This window comes from Callionymus lyra, chromosome 16, assembly GCF_982586985.1.
Source record: "Callionymus lyra chromosome 16, fCalLyr1.hap1.1, whole genome shotgun sequence".
Taxonomy (NCBI): Eukaryota; Metazoa; Chordata; class Actinopteri; order Syngnathiformes; family Callionymidae; genus Callionymus; species Callionymus lyra.
Genome location: NC_141833.1, coordinates 5206522 through 5219312, shown reverse-complemented (window position 1 = coordinate 5219312; position 12791 = coordinate 5206522). Strand labels below are relative to the sequence as shown.

Genomic DNA, 12791 nt, shown 5'->3' with positions numbered 1-12791 from the left:
TTTGCACACTCATGAATCTTTATTTTTTTTACAATCATACAATATATTAATCCACAAAGCATACAATAAAATAACTTTATGATAAATGACATTCGTAATTATCCGAGGGTGAAAACACATATCAACCAACAGGATGTTTATATCCTTTAATAAAGTGACTTTTTACATACACAAAGTATGTCTGTAAACTTTAATATTTGATTATACATACATAGATATATATATATATATTAAGTGTATTTTAGTATATTAAGACCCACAAAAATGAAAGATCAGAGGATGGTCAACATGCCTCAATAAAATATAACTGCAATACAAACATCAGATTGAGAATAACTTGATGTGTAATGTTTGAATCAAAGGGATCAGGTGCAGTCTGGGACAGCAGAGGTCGAGAGGTAGAAGACCTTGTAGTAAACAAACAGCTAGCCTTGATGAAATTATTTTAGGAAGATCAAAGGGTAAACAATGATCATAAATATTCATAAGGAAGTGTCTTCAGCATGAGTCTGTATATGTAGAACCTACATCCATCTAAACTTAAACAGCTTTGATTGGTAAGAGACTAGTTTAATAGAGCAGCACGTCTCCTTTCCTTCGTGAACGTAAACTGAACTGTGCAAAAATGGGAGGAGATTAAATGATGAGAATTCTTTTCAAATTACACCATTAATTTAATGGCTTTTTTTTTTTTGTTGTAACCGAAATAAGATTTGTAAAGATCGCAAACAGTGATCACAGTGACAGCTACGAAAACTTGTTTTTGGATCAGCTCACTCAATAATGTTACGATTTTAAATCATTCACTCGGTTGTATTTGTGTCTTAGCAACAAACATATGTCTTAGTAGCCACTGAAAAATGTATTAGAGGTAAAAATCATTATTTTTTATTAGTTAAGAAAAAGGAAATTGGTTATTATCATATGTTTATATTTTGGAGAATTAAAGCAGCTATATGTAACTAATTAATTTTCAGTTGTGACTCACAGTAAAACTGTCAAGCTAGTGTCACATGACCACCAAACTGGTTTACATAGTTGGGTCAGTGTTTCCATTTTCAGTACTGAGAGACTTTTGGGAGTTACCAGGAAGATAAACTGACCCAACAAGCCTTTATTTAATTTTACTTAAACAAATGTATATGCAGAAAAATGGCTGTGGCAAAACTGAGATATTTACAAAAATGCAGTGACACTGTTTTGGCACTAGGGGGAAGCCAGAAACCAAAAATTCAATCTTACATATTGCTGCTTTAATACGACATATTGCTTATCTGGTAATGTATGACACATTACCAGCCTAAATTTAGACGCTAGTTTAGGTAGACAACATGGTAGTTTGGCGAAGCCTACGTTACAAGTCTCAAGACAACACCCTGTGGTGCAACATACATTGATGGTTGTTAGTACTACTGTATGTGATGGATTGAGCTCTCTGGAAACAGACAGATGGAGGTTTTTAGGAGAGAGTCGGCGGATTATTTAGACTGGGCTTTCTCCACCTGGTGCCGATGATGGGTGTGGGCGTGTCTGTGATGATAGAAGGATTACAAAAGATTACATCGAGCCAAAGTATATACAAATATAGAGGATGTTTCTAGATCACCTCGTGAGGTCTTCTACGTCCACCAACATGGCGTCCTGCTCCACATGCAGCTCGTCCCTCAGCAGCAGCAGCTGCACCAGCTCCTCATTCAAACCTGAGCCACGAACATATAGAAGCATCCGCCTTACGAATCCGCTCGAGGCAATTGAGGGGAAATATTCTCCCCTTGAGTCTGTGTGATACTCACTCTGTATCTGCGAGTGCAGGTCGTTGGTGATGACTTGTAACTGACCCAGACTCATGTCCCTCATGTCTACTCGTCTCAGGTTCCTCTTCATCAAGCCTTCGCTTATGTGGGGCAGATGTGGGAGCTGCGTGTGACACATGCATACACTCATCTTTAATTCATCACCACACATCTGTTGCAGTGTTTATACGTGTGTGTGTGTAAAATGTGTGTATTAATGTCACATGTGGACCATTGTACCAAACAACTGCCTTGTTTCTGGTCTATTTCATGAGCTCTTTAATATATACAAATGTATCAAAATACATTGGGGGAAAAAGAGTTGTGAAATATATAATGCATGTTTAAAGGTTATTGTGAATATAAATCATTTGTATACTTGTTTACCAAGGACAAGTATCTCATGTCCAGAAAGTCCAATAAAGAATGAACGTTAAAATTCTAAACTATCGGCGAAGTAACTGTTTATTAAAGTGACTCAAATTACTCAAATACTTGCAGGAGCCAAGGTCTCAAATGAGAAGGTTATATTTTAAGTTGAACTGCATTACACATTACACAAAAAGTATATATAATGTAAATAATGAAATTGATAGAAACTGAATTCAACACTTGCTAGCTAAACTAGCGGATAACATTGCTAGCTATTTTTTCCAGAGTCGACTAGATAGTGGTCTGCACTATTTTCCTTTGTTTTTAACAACTGTTCTATTGAAACATCACATCATTTTTAGACTGATTGCACCACCTTTGAATGGAAAAAATAAATAAGAGACAAGACAGTAAACAATCTTTCTGTAAAAGAGAAAATAAATCAAGTCTGGTAAATGTTTTTTGCAGCACCTAAGGATAGTAACAAGAAACTACTTTACGTCTTTATTTGGTCTTGTCTCACAAGGAGGGTGTGGACAAGGTCTTAAAGCGATAATGATACATAATCAAGATACAAAAAGCAAGAAAAGAAACAAAAACAGTGCTGTGTTTTTAAAAATACAGACAAATACTTATAACAAATACTACTTTTTAACAAAATATTGTTGGAACGAATAATAGAAATTCAAAATTATTTACCGGATAATGATAACAATGGAACTAATCGAGGGACGGGATAAATTAAAAGGTTAAATTATTAGCATGTCAAGCAAATTCAAGAAAGAGAAATTAAAACTTTTAAGTAAAAGCTCAAGTGCTCGAACAAAACCACAAACAGATATTAACAATGAGAATTAATATAAAAGAAATAAGTAATAGGATCAACTTATATCAAGGTCAATATGATGAGGGGAGAAATTAAGCATTTGATACACTTTACTATAATTTAAAAGATCGAATGGCTTAGCATGACTCAATATTAAGAAAAATGTTATTGCCGTACAAATACATCTAATACTACAGTGTATACTGGTGCAGCAATGAAAAAATAGCCGGATGGAAAGATACTTAAAGTTACAAGAAACAAAACCCCAACTATGATTTTACTTTAGCTAAAAGATTATGCAGTAAAATGATTAAAGTCTTAAGATTTTTTCTCTGTCTTCTGTAAGCTAGTATATGAAGCAGAGATGAAAGAAACATCTCCAGTATAGAGGTGATTAGCTATTTTGGGTTATTTTATTTTGGGCTTGTATGATTAAATCCATGTCTGGCTCAGACGTACCCGTAAAATTTCTGCAAATGTTTTACGACATAATCCTTAATCCTTCCTGCATTAATCTTCACTTAGAGCTGTTTTGTTCAGATTAAACTGGAAATTGTGCTGACTCACCAAATCTGCCACAGGTGAGCGCCTGTGCAGCTGGATCTGTCTTTCCACCTCCACCTGCATCCGGGCCATGGGTCTGGCCAGCGCCAGGGCAACCCGGGCCTCCTCCTGGAGCCTCCGCTGCACCTGCCAGAACCCGCCGCAGTCATCGAGCGGATCCGAGTCCTCCTCCGCGGTGTCTCGGTCCGATAGCGAGGAGCTCTGCTTGCTCTGGAGAGAGAAACAATGCGTCACATTTTCTCACATCAGCAACGCGACGGTGATGAGACCCTGGACTCCCCGTACCACAGGCGACAGCGGAGTGTCAAGGCTGGTCTCCGTCCGGCTGTCCTCGGCGTCGCTGTCTTTGTCGCTGCTGCTGTCGTTGACGAAACACACCTGCAGGTTCACGCCACTCTGTAGCCTGAGAGCGCAATAAATACAGTGAGTAAGTAAGTTTGCCGCTCGGTTGAACTGTTGCTAGAAAGTTGTATATGGGGATGTCGAAATTTCCCCTAAGAAACTTAATTACACAACATTTTTGAACATAGTTAAAACAACACTAAAGAACATTGAACATCTTTTTGCTCCCTCCACAGTCATGGCTCGGATGGTTGACTTGACGCCTAAGAAGTTGCGGGTTCAATTACAGCTCTGGAAGAGATTGTGGCGTCGTGTTTTTGAGCAAGACACTTAACACTGATGGCTACTTATGGTTGAGCTGGTGCGCTGCTCCTAACCCATTAGTGTGTGAATGGGTGAATGCGCTTTGGGTAAGATCCATTTAAAGTCAGAATAGTCAATACACTCAACCAAATGATGTGCTTTTGTTTACCAAACAAGAAAATGGCTCTTTTTTTTTAGCCTAATCTTCCCAGAAGTTATAGAAATAAAAGCAACTTCCGCTTCCAATCTACTAGCGTAAAACATCTTGATTGACTGCTGGAGTCGCCAAGGCAACGTTGCGTGGAGAGAGAACCGTTAAAATGAGGTCTATTTAAAGTTTAACAAATCATTTGGTAAGAACAGTCAGAATGTTACATAGTGCTGCTTTAACATGAACTTCTGTTCAAGGTTTGTTTTTCATGTAAAGAAAGACAACTATTAATCAATTTTCATACTCTCATTCCAAAGCAAAACTAAGCCCATTAAAGTCCTTATTTCTCAAACGTGTTCCTCAAACTCAAAATGGTCAAAAGTTGATAAATGACAAACGAGGGCTGTAGCATCCTCACTTTTGAGATACTTCTGGAAGAACTATCCCAGAATACCTGGCGCATCCAGCATTAAATAAATGGCAAATGAAACCAGAAAAAGCCAAGCTACACATTTAAGTTTTTTCTTTGATAAGAGATGTCAAAATTCCCCCAAAAAACACATGATTGTCTTACTTTAATGTCATTTTATAGATAATATACTTCTCTGTAGCTTGACTAAAATTTTATTTACCCTTTAGCCAGTTGTGGGCGATCCATTGCTGAGCTTCAAAATATATACTTTTACGGTGGTTATGTTGTTTTATCAAGATATAGCCAACGTGCACCAATATTTATTTAAGATGTTATAATAATAGGCTGTAATATGTAATGATAACCTTAGCTACGGCTGGTACAACGTAACGTTTTGACGTCAGCGAGCCTAACGGCCGTGTTATGATGTGATTTCTACGGAATATGCCCCTAGTTGTGGTATTATTTGGTTTAATATCTGCTCATTATAAACTCTAATAACATGTTCTGGTTTCTGATCAACACACACATTTATTGTACATTTATTTAACAGCATCTTTTTTGTCAGGAAAAGACCTACAGACTCTACCTGTGGAATCACCTACAGATTCCACGTTTATCGAACAAGTGATCAATAATCTTATCGGTCGAGGTGACCTGATGTTTTTCGATTAGATGAAGTTGAAGATGAAGAACATCACACACTCAAACCCACCGGGCGGATGGCTCATTTTTGCTGCAGCTGGTGAAGATGACGGGCTCGTCGTCATAGAAACTACCGAGAGCCAGTTTCTGCCTGATGGACTCTCTCTCGTTCCTCTGGGCCTGACACAAACGACAAACAGAAATCTAACCATCAGTGTCGCCACAGAGCAGTTTAACAACGAGAGATGAAAACAGACATGAGGATGATTTTTACTAAATACTTTCCGATCAATTTCTATCAAAGAACAGCCGTGTGGAAACTAGGTCAGACTTTTTTTTGACAGTTTAATTTATTCACAAATCAAAGTGCTACACGGTAATTCATTAATTCAATTTTGAGAAGCAACAAAACATGAATAAATAAGCTCAAAATAGATCTTACTGATGATGCTCCTTAGATCAAACTCTAAGGCCCGGCCACATGTAGTACAATGCTTGCATCTATTTTCACGAGCTGTGATATTTTAACTTTCAAGTTGTTGATGGTTAATATATTATATTTTAATATATTAATACTAATGACTGTTTCATTGTTTTTAAATCGTTTTCTTTTTGGTTTGTTTGTTTGACAGAAACCACTGTTTCAATGATTTTTAATCGTTACCTGGATGTGTTTAATCACATTAAACTAACCAATCGGTCAATTCAGTGGAATTTTTAAGGTATATTTATATTGGTTTTTACAATTGCCTATTTATATCAATATGATTTTCAATGATTTGAATCATATTTTTATTTCATTTTTTTCCCCAATTTCCCATCTTAGTCATAGCTCAGATGGTAGAGTGGTTGCCTGCAGTCCAAAAGGTTGCAGGTTCAATCCCAGCTCCAGACAAGCTTGTGTCGTTGTGTCCCTGAGCAAGACACTTTACCCTGATTGCTCCTGATGGCAGATTCGGCGCCACGTGGTGCAGCCTACTCCCATCAGTATGTGTGAATGGCTGTCAAAGCGCTTTGGGACCCTGGTCTAGAAGGGCGCTATATAAATAGAGATTATTATTATATTATCTTAATTTTAAGATGCTCACTGTGTGTAAAATTAATAAATAACTTAGACAAGTAAAGCTGAAAAAGCCACAATATTTTGCTATGTGCATTTCTTATTAAATAAATTATTGTTTGATTTTTCTGTTAAATGTGTGTTGTTAAAAAATAAAAAAAAAACTCCTCAAAATAAATGCTACATTTGTTTTGTGGCTGAATCATAAAACTGTAACTTATGCAACAATTTAATATTGTAATATTTACATTCATTGTGATTGACATCCTAACTTTTTCTACTGTTAGAAGCATAGCAGCCAGATTACCAGTTCACAAAGAAAGTCATCACATCACACTGCATGAGTACACTATGTAATGAAATAATTATGACCATACAGGCTCAAAAGAGGCACTGCAGCTCCTCCTACTTTCCTCATCCGTTATTAATACTTAAACTTTTTTTTTTTTTAATCTATTGTCTGTTTTCCAGGTACCAAAAAAACATTTGCTTGATGTCAACACTGAATTAATTTTCCTTAACTTTCAGGACTTGAATAACAAGGAATGGATGGAACCCACAGGCCTTAGTTCAGGAGAACTTAAAATCAGACAACATTTTCTAAATACGACCTTTGATTGTCCAAAACAAATTTAAAAATTATTTATTTTTTCTCTTCTACGGTGTGAAAGCTACACATATTTCTCTCTTATGCAACACTCCCCTTTTTGCTAAAGTGCAGCTATGAATAATAGGTGACAGTGGGTAAGAAATCTAGAGTTTCAATCTAAATTGATCTACAATCAATTCTACTTCTCTTACATTAACAAATTCAAATTTGTTGTCCATAATTGTTTACATAATCCGATCAAACAGCGACACAATCTTAACCAAATAGTTTTTGTAGACATTTTCGCATTAGCTTTCTGTATGATTATATTTATATCACAAATTCAGGGGACACCCTAGAAAGGTTGCCAGGTCCAAATGGACTGTGGGAGGAAAATAACTCGGAGAATCACGGATCTATAACAGCCTGAAAGTACAATCTCAACACCGTTCATTAAGCTTGTGTTACATTGTCTTATCTTTCATCTTTGTTTAGATGATTGATTTAAAAAAACAACTTCTGTTACCATTTGGACAGTTTACCCTTTCATTTTCTCCAGCGTGCAAAGAATAATGATTAATGCGTTTCAATAATGAACCTTAAGGTTTCCTTTTCTCTTTTTTTTTGGCTTGCCACTTGCGCAATAGTTATTCTGCTTGGTCAGCATCTTGTCACGCATCACACACTTTATGAATATATTATAAAAAGAGAAGCTACACGTTTCTATATTGTAGATTTAAATATCCACACACTCATAATTTAACCTAATAAATGTGAAGTATTATATTCACATTTGTGGACATTGGGCCCCAAATAAAAATAATAATAATGAGCTGACTGTAATATTTACATCCTAATTATTCAGACTGTTTTTAATATAATATATATAAGCATATTGAATAACTTCACAAGTCTATTTATCGCTCCATAGTTAGCTACGTTTCTATCCACGACTAGGCCATTTGACCTCCTTATTTTATTCCAATACAAACCTGAGATACAAACAAGGATCGGAATTTATTCTCCTACTGCAGCAAAACGCTAAATGTATGATATTAAGTAAACAACCAAAATAATAATAAGCTTTCAGGCCATTACTCAGAATGAAGACGAATAATCAACAAGAAAAAGACAAATCTTGACTCGTCCCCGTCACGTAACACCAGCATCCACAACATTGCTTCAACAAGACTGTTGAGATTCAAGCTGTTTTTCAATCACGGTGAGAAACATGATAGTGGCATGAAAGTGCAAGAAAAATAACCTTTTTAACATGAATTAAATGAGGGCAGAATCATCATCATTCAAGTCATTCGTATGTCGTCTAGTGTGTGACAACCAAATATGATATTTAAAGACACAAACACACACCTGGTAAACGCGTTTCTCCTGGTGCACCATCCTTCAGCGCATTGTATGGATGAGCCGCCCTGCCTTTTCTCTACACTGCAGTGAAGCCAAACCCAGGAGACCTTTTCATGTACTGCAGCTCCGTGCAGGAGAGGGAGGGGGAGAGGAGGAGGCGACACTGATGGTGGGGGGTGAGGGAATGATGGAGGTGGAGGAGGAGGAGGAGAGACAGACCTGCTCGGCGTGGCCTCTAGATAGCTTATCTCCGCCTCCATCTTTCCTATATCTGCCATCTCATCCTCGTCGCCAGTGAGGAGAATCACGAGTTCTGCTCTGACCTCGATAAAAAAGGGAGGAAAGCTGAGGCGCAGATTCAATCACACCACCGACAGTAATGGCCGGGGCTAAACATAGACATGGCAAATGGGGCTTGAAAACAAAACCACGAACGAGGACCATCACGTGAAAAACTGATGCTTCAGTGAGCCCATGAGCAGGGCGATGAATTATTAATTTCAAACGGTTTGTTTAGTCTGAAATATTAAGTCAGACGAGCCTGTCTTGTGTTGCATATCATATAAACACGCAGCTGCTTTGTGGAGTTAACGGTGCTGAAAAGCATATCTTATCGATTTTTATCATTTCTCCCACCCCGACCTGACTGTCGGGACAACACTAATGTGGCTATTATGGCCAACATCTGAGAAACTGAAAACAAACAAGAGTTTATATTTCTTTAGAATCTTGGCCATTTCATGTTTTAGTCGGTTGACCAAAGGGTTTTACAAATCCTTGAATAAGGGGACGCTACACACACCATTCTGTAGCAACATCCGCTACAAAAAAAGCAGCTGCCCATTAAAAAAGTTGAAATTTCAATCTAATTTTTCAGAATGTTTTTACACGAGTAGAATACAGTTCGACACTGAAATTTGACACAGTAATAGTACTGATGTTCCATATGAGGTAAGACAAAGAATATATTGAAAAGCTCAGAGGGAGCTTGTCCTGGGTGTTTTTTTTACAAAATTTACAGAGGAGAAAAAAAGAAAACAGTAAAAAAGTTATAAAGATACAGAAGATAAAACAGATAAAGAAATATCCCTTACCGCTAACTAATTTATTTTGTAATTTTTAACTTACTCAAAATAAAAGGTCTTTAGATAATTTGTTTGATGCTTTATTTGTATTCTTTTAGTATATACATATAGTAGTATAAGCATGTAAATATGTTATATGAGAAAAATAAACACAATTCAAAAGGAAACATTTGAACTTGTTTTTCTTTCATGGCATAACAACAATATTTATTTTCTTACCAACAACATTTTTTTTTAATCCGTTTGCCCTCATTATCTTAGTTTTCTTTTTTCATTTTCCAAAATAAGGATCTTTTTCTACATACATTTCCTCTGACTTTACCGCTAACTCTTCCTATCCTACGAAAACAGATCAGTTCATAGTATAAAATCAAAAATATTTTACCCAGCTCTCGAAATTTGATTGAAACTCAAACTCAACTTTGTCAAAGTTGAACAATATATGAATTGTTATGTGAACCTGGGAGCTGTAAGGACATTTCAGATATAGATAAACTTTATTGATCCATTGATATAGTTGTATAATGTGTCTGGATTTGCTGCAAAGTAGCGCAAAATAAAGTAATTTCACTCTTTTTTGTTGTTTGAAATGGTTGTGTGATAGCTGTGTAAATAGGTCAGAAGTTAGCTTAGCTTACCATGGTTAGCTAGTTCACTTATCTACAATTTGATTCACACAACTGGAGAAGATGGCAACACACTTACAGAGATGCTGGACAATCTTGTTCGTCCTTCATCATCACAGTCTTTCAGCTCCTCAGCCCAGCTCCGGCTGTTGACAATGCACCCTCGACCCGCCTCATCACTCCGTACAGAATAGGTGTCCGTCCACCAGCCATAAGCGTCACCCTTCGTTGTAAACCCTTCTTCCATATCCACATCATAGTCTTCCTCCATTACCCAAAACTGTGACGGCTGGACGGAGAAAACGTCACAGTTGGAGATTAGGTGAGAAATTCGGACAAGATGTTTATCAGCTGGTGGACATGGAATGACTAAATCCCACGGCTCCAAGATTGGCAGCATTTGTTAAACGTGTCGTCTGTAAATAAAGACAGAATATTCTAAGTGTGGTGAATTTAAGAAAAAAAAAAGGCAATCCTCACCTACACTGCGGATGTAGACCTCAAGCCATCAAGCAGAAATGGAGACTGACCGATCTCCAATCTAAGCTCAAACAATGACCTCAAAAAGACAGCAGTGGCTTAAAAAACATCACAAAAACAGCCACTTTGAGATGAGTTCAAAAGGCAAACAAGGGAACTAAATGGCCGTCCAAGCTCCCTGGAAACACCATGGATTCAAGTCTATCTTGTCACGCGGAGTGTACAGTAATTTCAGTGATGTGCAAGGATGGCGTGTATCGCGGGGGACGCCCAGAGGAGATCAGGCCAAGTGGAAATATAGGAACGGACAGAATGAGGCGCTGGTGAAAGTGTGCAAACACGGCAACATCCAAATATATAAAAGGCTGTCGTTGTATTAAACATTTTAAAAACTGCTCACATTTCAAAGTTAATTTCTATATGCTTTTGCTTAACCTCTAGCCTACAAGTAACAGCATTTCTAGACATTTCATAATTTGATCCTGAGTGCCACCTTTTCGAGAAGTTGTTCCTCAGGTATCTTTTGGCGAAAGTGTGGACTCCCATTACATTTGTTAGCTTTATGGCGGTCATACATTGCTTGACCAATAATTTGCCGCCCAAGATTGGCTGAAGCCTATTCGAACTCACTTTAGAACGCGATACCCTTAAGGCAAAACCATTACCACACCGACATTGAAATTTAACGTCTAGGTCTAAGGATTGAGAGAGGAAACCAAACATTTTTTGCTAGAAAGCAGCTCAAGTACATTTTAGCTTCACTGCATGCCAGATACATGTTGGTTAGATTTTATCCACCCAGTTTGGCTTTTGAGTGTAGGTTAACCACCATACATTTGAAAGAATCCTAAATCATGTCAAAGGATATCAAAACCAGGACCATTAAGAGAAAGACATGGATGAGTTTAAAATATTTATTGAAGTAGATCCATAACCACCCTGAAAAAGAAAAGTGTAGTTTTAGATATGCAAATACTTTAGACATTAAAAGTTAAAGCAGTGCCCACCGTTTCATTCAGAAGGTCCCATTCAAGTTAAGCTCAGACACGTCCTCTGTGCACTGAAGAGAAAGAAATCGGACTCCAGTACTGGAAGCCTGGGTGGCGTTTCATTTTTTCATGCATTTCGGACTTCACGTCATCATCTTTGGAGGCATATGGCAGACTTCCTATCTTCTTAAAGGCAACTTCATTTGAAAAGGGGTAATCGTGATAGGGAACAAAAGCAACATGTGTATCTGGGTGGCTCTTCTTTGAGGTGGTCAGTTGTGCAGTCGTAGACGTCTGCGTTGTCTGTGGGGTTGCGCAACCAGTAGTCAGTTGTGTTGATGCCGTTGTGGATGCCGTTGTAGAAGCCTGCGTTGTCTGTGGGGTTGCGCAACCAGTGGTCAGTTGTGTTGATGCCGTTGTTGATGCTGTCGTTGAAGCCTGCGTTGTCTGTGGGGTTGCGCAACCAGTGGTCAGTTGTGTTGATGCCGTTGTTGATGCTGTCGTTGAAGCCTGCGTTGTCTGTGGGGTTGCGCAACCAGTGGTCAGTTGTGTTGATGCCGTTGTTGATGCCGTTGTTGATGCCTGCGTTGTCTGTGGGGTTGCGCAACCAGTGGTCAGTTGTGTTGATGCCATTGTCGATGCCGTTGTTGATGCCGTCGTAGAAGCCTGCGTTGTCTGTGGGGTCGCACATGCTGTAGAGGATGGAGCTGCCAATGTTGTAGTTGCAGTCGTAGAGGATGGAGCTGCAGATGTTGTAGTTGCAGTCGTAGAGGATGGAGCTGCAGTCGTAGCAGCAGTTGTGCTACCGTGGTAGTGTTGGATATAAGGGTTGTAGTAGGGATAAGCATAGTATGGATTATTTTGAGCCGGTTGACCAGAATAATGGTATGGATTATAATACGATGCATAGTTGTAAGTATTATATGGCCAAGTCTGCCGCTTCAGACGGTGGCTCAGGGACTTCAGAGGGTAAAACTGTCTCTTTAGTGGTGGGCCCACAAGGCAGATGAATTTGACCAGCGTGTCTCTCCAGGTCATTGATAGGACATGGTTTCCGTTCTGCAATTAAACAATTTAACAATTTAGTGCCCCATTAGAGCTTAAATAGCGCAACACAAAACTGTACCTCTTTGAACACATTGCAGCCTTCATATGGTATGACCAGAACAAGGCCAAGGGCATTCTGCTT

General features: G+C 38.2%; 1 protein-coding gene across 2 annotated transcripts; it reads right to left on the bottom strand.

Moving 5' to 3' along the window:
- On the bottom strand, positions 1-10533 carry LOC148063342 (schwannomin-interacting protein 1). 2 transcript variants are annotated; one of them, XM_087811747.1, is made up of 7 exons: positions 10213-10533; positions 5479-5588; positions 3841-3958; positions 3559-3765; positions 1794-1917; positions 1607-1700; positions 1-1530 (listed from the first exon to the last, which is right to left on the bottom strand). In XM_087811747.1, the coding sequence occupies exons 1-7, from the start codon at positions 10531-10533 to the stop codon at positions 1479-1481; spliced, it is 1026 nt and encodes a 341-aa protein (XP_087667873.1). In that variant the 3' UTR covers positions 1-1478. The 2 variants fall into 2 exon arrangements, with proteins under 2 accessions (XP_087667873.1, XP_087667874.1); XM_087811748.1 differs by lacking the exon at positions 10213-10533 and adding an exon at positions 8429-8574.
- Positions 10534-12791: the final 2258 nt, after the last annotated feature.